General features: G+C 53.9%; 1 protein-coding gene across 2 annotated transcripts in view; it reads left to right on the top strand.

Moving 5' to 3' along the window:
* The window catches only part of RFTN1 (raftlin, lipid raft linker 1), a 227,134-nt gene that overhangs the window by 16,988 nt on the left and 197,716 nt on the right, over nt 1-12,430 (top strand). For both annotated transcript variants that reach the window (XM_061425251.1, XM_061425241.1), the window contains exon 2: nt 1,248-1,400. In XM_061425251.1, coding sequence (XP_061281235.1) covers nt 1,256-1,400 — 145 coding nt within the window. In that variant the 5' untranslated portion in view covers nt 1,248-1,255. The remainder of the gene's footprint in view (nt 1-1,247; nt 1,401-12,430) is intronic.

Genomic DNA, 12,430 nt, shown 5'->3' with positions numbered 1-12,430 from the left:
AATGTTCCCTTATTAAGGCATAAGTAAGCCTTCCTGTTCTCATCCATCCTCCCAGACTTTTTTTAATTACTGACAAGCAGCGCCTGGTGGTTGCTCCGCCAGCCCCATCGTCCCTCCCCGGCTAAGTTGCTTTCGTGAGGTTCGTCTTGTTTTTCCGGAGCTGGCCAAGTTGCCGTAGGAAGCCGGGTACCTTGCGAATGGCCTGAGCCCAAGGAGACGCTTATCTCTGAGCGGAAGTGGCCGCTGCATTTCTGTTTGTGATAGTCTTGACCGGTTCATGTTTTTTGTGAAACGTGTCCTGATGACAGCAGTGGTGCTCCGGGGAGGAGGGACAGATTAGCCAGGCTTGGTCACGAGGGGTAACTGAAGTCCCCGCTGAAGTCTGGGGAGTGGACGCGGAGCCGTTTCGTGAACGCCAGTCTGCCTAAAGAAACAGAGACCGGGCCCTGTTTCTCAGCCCCTGGAAGACTGGATGCCCAGTTCACTCTCGTGTGCGCCGTTTCAACATTTCTTCATTCTCCTTCCAAACCGTGGGTGCAGATCTTTGCTCCAACCCGCGTGGATTTCTGCTTCCAATTTCTCCTGCCCTGCTGCTCGTGTTCGCCCAGTTTTCATTTTGGTCTGAAATGACTCTCAGAGTCTGGAAGAACCCCTGGGTTCTTCTGGTTTGGTCTCAGAGAGAATTAACGACTTTTAAACAAGGCCTGTAAAAATACCGCCATCTACTTTTGAAAGACGTTTTCTGAATGTGAAATCTGTCTAAATAGTTACTGTTGAGGGTGGAAAGGATTTTGGAAATTGCAACAACAACTTATGATCCCCTTTTAGAGACCACCGCGGAGTGCCAGACCGTCTTGTCTCTTTTCTTGGATGGGCCGACGCCATTATGCAGGGCCTTGCTTTTTAGATCTCCTTTTTTAAGACCACGTGTATGGAGTATAGTGGGGCTGAGGCACTCCGAGGTGGTGTTTTCCTCAGACAGGGCAGAGAAATGATATAAAACAGGCATGTTTGGGGCGTCAGTTCAGAGCCCCAGGCTGGCTGGCAAGGGTGTCTTAGCAGCGAGAGAAGCCAGCCTGAGCGAGAGCCTCTGGGGTGCAGGTCGTGGATCGGATCCTGCTCTGGATTTCAGCCGGCCTGGGGTCCTGTATGTCTGCTTCTGGGACGTGATGGTCTTTTGTTACGACAGTGTAGAAGGACAGCATCTCAGAATAGAGATCATCCTCTTTCTCCTCTTCTGCCGGCAGCTGCTGAGATGGGGTGCGGGTTGAACAAGCTGGAGAAACGTGACGACCGACGGCCTGGAAATATCTACTCGACGCTGAAGAGGCCCCAGGTGGAGACCAAGATAGACGTGTCCTACGAGTACCGCTTCCTGGAGTTCACCACGCTGAGCGCCGGTGAGCCGGGCGCTGGGGGCAGGGCGGGCTGGGGGGGCGGGGGCAGGCTGGGGGGCCTGGGGGGCTGGGGGGCCTGGGGACAGGCTAGGGGGACAGGCCGGGGGGCTGGGGACAGGCTGGGGGGGCAGGCCAGGGGGCTGGGGACAGGCTGGGGGGCCTGGGGGCAGGCTGGAGGGACAGGCCGGGGGGCTGGGGACAGGCTGAGGGGACAGGCCGGGGGGCTGGGGACAGGCTGCGGGGACAGGCCGGGGGGCGGGGGACAGGCCGGGGGGCTGGGGACAGGCTGGGGGGACAGGCTGTGGGGGCCAGGGGTTCTGGGGGGATAGGCTGGGGGGTGGGGGGCGACTGACGGGGGTTTGTCGAGAAGGGACTGCTCTCAGGGAGCCGGGTGTCTAGGTGAGGTCTCTCACTTCTGCCAACTAGCAACTGATTTAAATGGAAGCGAATTAGAGCCAGGTGTGGGCCAGCTGGCACCCGGGGCGGGTTGAACACGGCCCACGGCCTGCCCGCTGGCAGAGCGTTTCACGGCAGGCCGGGTGAAGGAGGCTGTGGCCGTGTCTCCTTGCGGCCATCTGTCCGTCCTCCCAGCTCCCCCCGCGCCTTGTCCACCGTCCTGCCTCAACCCCGCGTCCCAGAGGCCCCGGGGCAGCTGATGAGCGAGGCCCAGCGTTTCCATCCGGAGCGCCGGCTGGCTGCGGAGACGGGGGCGGTGCTGCGGGGAAATCGCGTGGCCCGTCCTGGTGTCTCTCGTCCCCGTGAGGAACTCGACAGGCCGTGCCTGCAGGGTGGAAGCACGTAAACCAGGCTTCTGGAAGAGGGACCAGGGCGTTTTTCCTTGTGGGGGGGGGTCCCTCGAAGTGGGGAACCCAAACTGGACACTTGCCGACACGGGCATCTGAAGACTGACTTTCTTCTCCCTGTGAATGTGTTAAGCTTCTGATAAGAGAAGAGAATTCGTGGCTAGAAAAAGCCCTCTGAGGTGTGGGTTCAAGTCCTGGCTCTGCTGTGGACCTGCATCTGTGCAGCGGGTGCTGGTGGGGCAGCAGGGGGCACGCGTGTGGCTCCAGGTCGGCGGCTGGCCTCCCTGCCCACTCCCCTCCTCCCCACCGCTGCCTGACCACCTCCACGCGGGGCCGACATCGCTCCCTGAGCCCCGGGTGGGGTGGGCGGCTGGGTGTCTCTACAGGGGCAGCCTGGGCACCCCTCACAGCCCCCCAAAGCCGACCCCTGGCTGTTCCCCTGATGAATAACCCCCGTTGTCCTCAGCGGCCAGACCCAACACCTCACTCACTGCGAACCACGCCTTCCCCTCCTCACCCACAGTTTCCAAGCCTCTTAAAGCGTCTTCCGAAAACGCTTGTGATGTCGCTGAACAATGTGAACAAAGCTGAACCCAAAAGCATTCGGAGCATTTCATCAGCCGGTATTTGCTCAGTGAGGACTTGAGTGCTTTCGACGTGCTGAGCCTGGTAGAGGGGTTAAGGAAAAGCCAGAGTGTGTACAGGAGCAAAGACCAAAAGGAAATGTAGCAAGATGTCAAACACGGTTTGTTAGGGCGCTGAGATGCAGGGGAGCTCTTTTTCTCTTTTTTGTAGTTTTGTGCATCGCGGTTCTATTCATCACCAAGAGGAGTGGCGTTTTGCTTTCCTTGGTGATCACTTCCAGGAGCATAGACGGTGCCTCCCCACCCCCTGCCCCTGCAGCCACTGATTCTTGGCTCATCGCCTGAACTACCTTCCTGACTCCTGGCCAGTTTCTGGGCCGCCCTGTGCTCCAGGCACAGCACCTACACGGCTCTTTGCGGTTGGATCACGTTTTGTTGTCTGATTATAAAGTGGACATGTGTCCACTGAAAAAGTTAGGAAAACCCCGGAGCCACCCTCGCTGGTCTCCCTGCTTCTCCCCTCTCCGCCCGCCCTCGGGTCTCGCCCCTGCCGTGACTCCCGACCCCGGGGCACCAGCTTTCCTCCGCCTCATCCTCCTGCCGTCTGTCCGGCGTGTTCTGCTGCTTTGGCCTTGCTGTTGCTCAACAACCCCCCAGGCCTCCTCAGGGCCTTTGCACTGCCTGTTGCCTCTGCCCGGAAGTCCTCCCAGATACACCCTGGGCTCAAACCCTCAACCCCCTTCTCTGTGGAACCTCCCTGACCCCCTGTTTAAAACGTCCACCTCCCCTGACTCCCCACCCTCTTCCCCTCTTGCTTATCCTCCTGGGGACTCCTGCCTTCAGCCTGCTCTGTGTTTCGCTTGTTGAAATCTGTTTCCTTGCCTGTCCTCTGCCTGCCTTCTAACGCGGGGTCCCGTCTCACAGGAGCAGGGCTGTGTCTGTCTCCCCGCTGTGTGTCATCAGCGTTGAGCTCAGTGCCCGGCACACAGTGATGACGTTGAATGAATCCTCAGTGTATATTTTTGTGTCCTGCTTTTACGCAGCTTAACGTTGTACAGTGAGGCACCCCCTGTGGTCCCTTGTGTCCCTAAAATACGGTTCAGTGGCCCTAAGTGCGAATCACTCAGGGTACCGTAAGTCACTCAGGGTACCGTAAATCACTCAGGGTACCGTAAATCGCTCAGGGCACCGTCATTTATTTTGGGCCCCCCTTTTTGGACGTTATTTTGGGCTTTGGGCTATTATAAATAATGTGATCAGCAGCATTGTACGTAAATCTCTGCGTGCGTTTCTGATTATTTCCTCAGGAATACTGAGATGAGAGGTGTGGGTGTCGGGACCCTTAGTAACTTGGCACCTTGGCCCCTGGGTGGGACCTGCACTGCAGCTCAAGTCCCGCCATGCTGAGCCCTTTGGCCGGTTCCCTGGGTGATGACAAGGGGGCTCCCGCTGCTGCTCAGGCTGTGCGGACCCCCTCCCTCATCTCTGGAGGACCACATGCTAGGGCCCTCAGCCTTGCCCGCTGTCCCCACCAGGACCCCACCTCCAGCCTCCATGTTCTGGTGCCATCAGACCACCCTCTGCACAGGGCTTGCCCTGCCCCCTGTTGCCAGCATCCCACCCTGAAGTCCCTTCTGGACATCCGTCCCGTCAGAATCACGCTTTTCTGCACGGCTGTTGCTCGTCCCCATTGTCTTATGATCCTTTTATTCCATCATACGTTAAACTCTCGTCTTTCCTTCAGGGCAGAGACTAAGCTTTGCCCACCTTTCTGTTCATCCGTCTGGCTCACGCCTTCTGGCCGGGAACAGACAGTCGTTCTGGACAGCTGGGCTCCAGGAAGCCTGCAGGGTTTGCCGGCAGCCTGTCAAGGTCCTTTTCCAGAAAGTCTCCTGGGGCGTCCGTCACTGCTCTGTATCAGAGCCTTCTATGTGCCAGGTCCTACGATGGCACCTTGGACCCCTGATCTCATGTTTTAAACTCTTTGCAAACTTTGCCGACGTGTAACTTCAGCACGGCACACTGCACATCTTTAAAATGCCCAGACCCATGAAACCGTCACCTCATCAAGACGTTGGGTCACTTTCCCCCAAGTGTCCTCCTCCTCGAGTCCAGCCCTCTGTCCCCTGATGATATGCTCTGTCACTGACTTCATCTGTCTAGAATTGTCTATAAACAAAGTTGTTTCACTCTACTTACTTTGAGATCATTTATGTTGCCCGGTGTGGCAGTGGTTCATCCCTGTTCTCGCTGAGTAATCCTCAGGCGTGTGGATTTACCACGGTGTATTTTTCTCTTCACCTGTTGATGGACATTTGGGTCATTTTCAGTTTGGGGCTTTTACGAATTAAGTTGCTAGGAACACATGCCTTTGTGGGCTTCTTTGGTGGTTTTATCGCCGCTGTAACCTAGAGAGGTGTATGGGTACGCTTGTTTGTTTGTTTTTTTTTTTTTTTTGCAGAAGAGGAAATGATCGTTCAGAGAGGTTAAGTAAGTTTTCTAAAGATGTGGTGCTGGGAACTGATTAGGGCAGAAGCTGAATCTGGGTCTCTTGGGCATCCAAGCTCGGGTGCCGTATAAGCTGCAAGGTCCCAGGTGGATAGGCGTGAACAGCAGTCAGCACGTTCTTGCCATAAAGCTTGTGTTACCGTGTAGAGGGGCTGAGATACCCCTCTTCTGTGTTGGGTTGCCATAGGAGATTTTTGAGGAGCACTTGATGTGCTTTTTTTTCATAGAGAAGATGCTTGTCCAACTCTCACATACTCCAAGTTGGGGATAGGGTGTTGTCCACTTCCAGCTGCTGCCTTAGGAGGGGGACCACACACATTTTTAAAAAGAGTCAAGATCAGAGTCCGCCCTGTTTTTTCTGCCCCTGGCTCAGAGCTTGGTGCTTTTGTGGATGATTTTGGAACTTGCAACCTCGCTTGTAGCGCTGATGGGGGCGAAAAGCAGCAGGAAACTCACCGCGAAGTGCATAAGCTGCCAAAAATCTCAGTTCTGGGTGATTTGATTGGGCCTTCAATTTTCAATTAACTCTGATCACCGAGGGGTGAACGTGCCCTTCGACGGGTTTCCTCGCAGGTGGAGGCCCATAAAGCATCGCGATTCCTGCAGAAGGGTGCCTCGTTAGCCCTTTTATGTGTGCGGCTTGCCAGCTTCTCGGTGCCAGGCCACTGACACCACTTGAAAGCTACCTGTGAGAGTCCATGGTGTTTGTAACAGGAGCAGTGGGCACAGTCTGCGACCTGTAGGGCGACAGTAATGCCTCGGGCATGACCTTTGCCTGACTGTGTGGCCCTGCACTGTCCAGGACAGGAGCCACCAGCCACGTGGCAGTTTAGTATAACAGTTAACACTGAGTGAAATAAACGCATGAAACAAATATATGAATACAAATGAATGAAATATATGAAAAAACAGGAATCAAAGTAAAAATCCGTTGCTCTGCCATCCCGGGCACATGTCATGTGCTCAGCAGATGCGTGTGGCTCATGGCTACTGTACCGGCCATCGCAGAGGACTCACCCCCAGAGCAGACGGTCCTGTGGGGCGGTGCTCTCCCGGTCGGTTTTCGAGGTAGGAAGAGTCGGTTCCAGGTCTGACTCTGCATCCCTAATCCGATTAACGTACCGTTTGTGTTATGAAAGCTTGCTCCTGGCCTCACTAGGGGCCGTAGGATGACTGTTCATCGACGTCACACATATTTACTGACTGCGGACTGGACCCAGCTGTTGTGTCTGGAGCTGTAGCAAAGTTCTCCAGATGATATTTATTTTTAATTGCGGCTCTGGAGGCTGAAGGTCCACGATCGGGGGGCCTGCAGGGCCGGGTTCTGGTGGGAGCTCTCTTCCTGACCCGTGGACAGCCACCTTCCTGCTGCGTCTTCACCCCTGAGTGAGACAGAGCGCCCCTTTCCTGTCTCTTCTTGTGAGGTCGTTGGTCTTATGGGAATAGAGTCCCACCCTTATGACCTCATTTCCTTAGTTACTTGTGTCATGGCCTGCTCAGTCGTGTCTGATTCTTTGCAACCTCAAGGAGTGTAGCTCATCAGGCGCCTCTGTCCATGGAGTTTTCCAGGCAAGAATACTGGAGTGGATTGCCATTTTTTTTTCCTTCCAGGGGAACTTCCTGACCCAGAGATTGAACCCATGTCTCCCATGGCCCCTGCATTAACAGGTGGATTCTTCACTGCTGGGCCACCTGGGAAGCCCCAAAACATGGCACCTTAGTTACTTCCTCACCCTCAATACTCTCACCCTGGGAGCTGGGGCTTCAGCATCTGGATTTCAAAGGGACACCATTCAGTCCATACCACTGGCCTAGCCTACTGGTCTACATTGCTCGGCATCTTACAAATGAAGAGCCAAGTCACTAGAGTGCTGGTGATGGAGGGGATGTGGTGAAAGGTTCCCTTGTTGGAAGATGTGTGTGTGTCAAGGAAGGTTTGAGACCTGCAGCTGGATTTGGAGTCAGCCAGGTGGAGAAGGTGTTGGAGAAGGCTCTTGAGAGTCCCTTGGACTGCAAGGAGATCCAACCAGTCCATCCTAAAGAAAGTCAGTCTTGGGTGTTCATTGGAAGGACTGATGTTGAAGCTGAAACTCCAATACTTTGGCCACCTCATGTGAAGAGTTGACTCGTTGGAAAAGACTCTGATGCTGGGAAAGATTGAACGCGGGAGGAGAAGGGGATGACAGAAGATAAGATAGTTGGATGGCATCACTGACTCAATGGACATGAGTTTGGGTAAGCACCAGGAGTTGGTGAAGGACAGGGAAGCTGGGTGTGCTGTGGTCCATGGGGTCACGAACAGTCAGACACGACTGAGTGACTGAACAACAAGGTGGCGAATGAGGCTGGGAATAGATGATCCTTTTCAGGTAAAGGGGACAACCTGTGGGAGGGGCCAGAACATACAGACTTGAGAAGCCACGGGCAGTTCAAGTTGATTGGTGTGTGTCCTTTTGGGGGCCAGATGACTGAAGGTCTTGGACTGAGGAGTCTAGTCTCTCTCAAGAGCTCTAAAGGCTCTTGAGATGGGGCTAGGGTAGGTGACACAATCAGATTTGTGTTCTGGAAAGCTAGCTCTGGGTTTAGAAAGAGAAGGGATGGAAGGAAGGGGTAAAACTGGGGGAGAGGAGACCATCTTGAAGCCGTTGCAATCATGAGCAGGGAGTGAAGGTGGCTGTCGGGACAAGAGGGTGGGTGGGTTGAGAGAAGTCAGCGGGTGGACCCAGGGCCTGACTGGCTGGTGAGGGGGTGGGGGGTAGAGGTGGAGGTGGCTTAGCTGGATACCTGGCTGGCTGGCACGGGGGCTGCACAATCAATGCTCTGATTCTGCTTTAAAGCATTGACTTTTTTTTAATTCGAATGGAGTTGCTTTACACTGTTGTGTTGGTTTCGTCTGTACAGCAGCGTGAATCAGCCGTATTCACACATATCTCCCTCCCTGCTGGGCCTCCCTCCCAACCCCCATCCCGCTCCCAGGTCATCACAGAGCACCAAGCTGAGCTCCCTGTGCTGCACAGCAGCTTCCCACTAGTGATCTGTTTTACACATAACAGTGTGTATGTCCCAATACAGCATTTCCTTTTTAAAAACCAGTTTATTATTTATTTTGCATGGGCTGGATCTTTGTTCCCTGGTGGTCCAGTGGATAAGACTCTGTGCTCCCAATACAGGGGGCACAGTTTCTAACTCTGATCGGGAACTCAGATCCTACTTACCATACCTGGGCCCGTGCACCGCAACTAAAGCATTTTCAGATAATGCTTGCAAGGAGCCTGAGAGCCGGAGGGAAGGCTCTCTCTCGCGCGCTTTCTCTCTCTCTCTTCTTCAGATGAGGAGATTGCCTTGACAGGTAGTAGTACTAAGTGGGACCAGAATCCAGTGTTTGAACTCCCTTGACATAGGACCTTTCTACTGCACGTGAAAGGGAGCTCTCAGACCTCCTGAATGATGTCTCAGTCTAAAAAAGAACTTTACTGGGATCTAACCATAAAATGCACCCATGTGAGGTGTATGGCTTGATGAGATTTGGTAACTGAAACACCCTTGTGATTACCACCACACTCAGGATCTAGAACGCTTCCATCGCCCCTGAGGATTCCCTGCCCTAGACAGCCCCTGATTGGCCTTCGGTCACTGTAGATTCACCTGCTCCTTCTAGAATAGTATAGCAGTGTCATCACACAGCGTGTATGCCTTTGTGTCTGACTTCTTCAACTCGGCATAATGCTTCGGGGATTCATCCACGCCACTGTATGTATCGAGAACGCGTGCCGTCGCGCTTCCGCGCAGCGTGCCGTCGCGCTTCCGCGCAGCGTGCCGTCGCGCTTCCGCGCAGCGTGCCGTCGCGCTTCCGCGCAGCGTGCCGTCGCGCTTCCGCGCAGCGTGCCGTCGCGCTTCCGCGCAGCGTGCCGTCGCGCTTCCGCGCAGCGTGCCGTCGCGCTTCCGCGCAGCGTGCCGTCGTTCGGATGTGCGGCAGTGTTTTTAATCATTTCCTCTTGAACACTTGGGCTGTTTCCAGTTTGGGGCTATTCTCAACTAAGCTGCTATGAACGTTTGTGGACGAGCCTTGTGAGGACCTGTGTTTTCATTTCTGTTGTGTAAATATGAGGGGTGGGATTTCCCAGTTGTGTGGTAAATGTATCATTTACCTTTATGAGAAACTGCGCACTGCTCTCCAAAGTAGCTGTACCATTTTGCATTTCAGACGATACATGAAGGGTGGTGGGGCTTTCCCAGGTCTGTGGTAAAGAATCCACCTGCCAAAGCAGGAGACGCAGGAGATGTGGGTTCGATCCCTGCGTCGGGAAGATCCCCCGGAGGAGGAAATGGCAGCCCAGTGTTCTTGCCTGGAGAATCCCATGGACAGAGGAGCCTGGCGGATACAGTCCGTAGGGTTGCAAAGAGTTGGACGAGACTGAGCCCACGCACCGCACCTATTTGATGGGTAGCGGATTCAGTTCTTCACGTGTGATGATTACAGATGCCGTGCATTCAGTACCTGTATGTGTGCGGTCAGTCTCATCTGACTCTTTGCAACCCCGTGGACTGTAGCCTGCAAGGCTCCTCTGTCCAGGGGATTTTCCAGGCAAGAACACTGGAGTGGGTTGCCATTTCCTCCTCCAGGGGATTTTCCCGACCCTGAGATGGAAGCAGTGTCTCCTGCATTGGCAGCCTGGTTCCTTTACCTCTGTGCCACCTGGGAACCCCAATTCAGCACCTAGTGTGTGTCAATTAATTTTAAATGAAGTAACAACAGCCTCACGAGGTAGGTGAAGGTACCTCCAGGGTATAGAAGGACGAATTGAGGTCTCGAGTTTGGGGAGGTTATACTCGTGACTTGCTGTAGGCCACCAAGCAGCTGGATGTTTGTAGCAAATTCCATCATCTTTCTGAGCAGCAGAGCCTTCACTCTGGTCTGCTTTTGATTCCTGAATCGCCTGCGTGCTGTGGTGGGTTTCAGCTGCATTGAAGGGCTTCACCGTGAAACCACCGAGAAGTGCCTCATGCTCTGCTGCGCATCTGCTTCAAGCTCGTCTTCTGTTTTTTCGCTTAAATTCTTGCTTGTAAAACATTCCCATGACACACATTACAATTTCTAGGATCAGCTCACATTGCCACATTTTTAAAATTCCCGTCTTTGTGGTTTTCCTGTCTCAGAGGTCTTGAAGAGCTGACCTTTGGGGTTTTTTTGCTCCGACATTGTGCTGACCAGGCTCATACTTGCGTTTTGACTGCCAGCATTTTAGCCTTAAGCCCTGTGGATAAATTTTGGGTGGTCATGGGAATAACACAGGGTCACATTAATTATTCAAAACATGTATATTGTGCAATGAATCATTTAAGGGTCCAATTTTTACTTCACTTCCAGTCTGGGTAATCTTATCCCTAAGCACGACTGCAGAAGCAGCTGCTAATCATTGTCTCTTTAAGTTGTTCTTTTAATCTCTCCTCCCAACTGGGATAGAGTCACCCAAAGAGATGGATCACAGTTTACTTTAAGGTCTAAAAACTAGCAGGTTAAAGTGTTTTGGGGCCAAGAGCCTGGGTGCTGAGTGACTTGTTATAAATCTTGGTGCTGCTAGCCTGTTGGATTTCATGGGTTGTTGGGGGAGGTGATAAGAAAATCTAAAATGTCATCAAAAATGATGTTAACCTCCAGAGAAAGACTCTGGGCCTTAAGAACGAATCATTTCACTAAAGGCATGGTTCTCTAACTTGATAGTGAGTCAGAGTCACCTGAAAAGCCCTTTGACACCCAGACTCCTGGGCCCCAGAACTTCTGACTCATTAGTCTGGGGCCGAGCTGGGGAATGCTGCTGCCACAAGTTCCCAGGTGACGCTGATACGACTCATCTGGGGACCACGCTGAGAACCTTCCGAGACCAAGTGGGCTGCAAGTTTCTTTGATTTGCGTGGAGAAGGACGAGAGAAACGATACTGGTGTGACTTTTTAAAGTATGAAATAAACTTTAGTAAATATTTGCATACATAACTATGTGTTCTGACTAGTTCAGATTTTATTTCCCTGAAGGAGCTTGCCGTGTATTTGCTGCCGGTGGAGCACAGTGATTCCAACTTTGGTTAAAAGGTTCCCATGCCGGGCTGCACCCCAGGCCCCTGAAGTCCATCTTGGGAGAGGCAGCCAGGCCTGGGTGCTTTTTGAGACTGTGGGTGAAGCCGTGGGCAGCCGTGGTGGAGGGCAAGTGGGAGGCAGTGGTGAAGTGCCAGGCGGTCAGTCCCAGCCTGGTATCCCAGCTGCTCACCATCAGGTGGGTCACCTGTTCTGAGGTTTCGTTTCCCTTCAGCCCTGGGAGATGTCTGTAACTCCTGCAGGTCACCTCCAGCTCCCTGAAGCCTGGGCCTTTCCCCAGCGTGCCGAGCAGGAGACATGGTGTGGTTTGGAAAAATGGCGCAAACAGTTCTTCTCCAACTTTAGTAACAACAGAATCACCGGGTGGGCTTGTGGGTTCAGATTACCGAGCCCCTGTCCGTGGCGTTTGTCATCTGGATGTCTGGGGTAGAGGCCCAGGATTTTGCACGTCTAGCAAGTTACCGGGTGATGCTGCTGTTTGCCGTTGCTGCCGTGGGGACCACCTTGAAACCCACTGGACTGGCCCGTGGGCAGTAGGTTCCCACCAGCAGCTGCAATCATTCTCCTGGCCTGAGTCCCCCACATCTCCGTTGTCACCGAAACCCAGCCTCCCCAGGGCCCCCCTCAGACTTCAGTCTGTCATGAAACCAGTGTTTCTAAACTGCTTTCCTCCTCTCTGAGCAGACACGCAGCACTGCCTCGCTGGTCCTGAGCTGGGCCTTCTGTTTCTCCCCTTTGCCTCGGTGTGAACCATCCACCCGTGGAGCACTCCCCGCCCCAACCCCTACACACAGCCCAAGGCTCCCTAGGGTCCCCGCCCTCCTTCATGGTCCTGGAAAAGCTTCACCTGTTCCAGGCTGTCTTCCCTGAGAGCTCAGCTCTTGGGGGTGACCGGCGCTATGGAGGGGGATGGGAGCGCGTGGGTTTGGGGATTAGAGGCTGTATGGTTGGGAATGAGTGTTTGCAGGGAGGTTGCTGGGCTCAGCTGAAGGCCAAGGAGTGAGAGGTGGGTCTCAGTCCAGCCGCTCAGTCATGTCCGACTCTTTG

This window comes from Bos javanicus, chromosome 1 (assembly GCF_032452875.1).
Source record: "Bos javanicus breed banteng chromosome 1, ARS-OSU_banteng_1.0, whole genome shotgun sequence".
Lineage (NCBI taxonomy): Eukaryota > Metazoa > Chordata > Mammalia > Artiodactyla > Bovidae > Bos > Bos javanicus.
The sequence above is the reverse complement of the archived record's forward strand: the minus strand, read 5'-3'. Positions and strand labels throughout refer to the sequence as shown.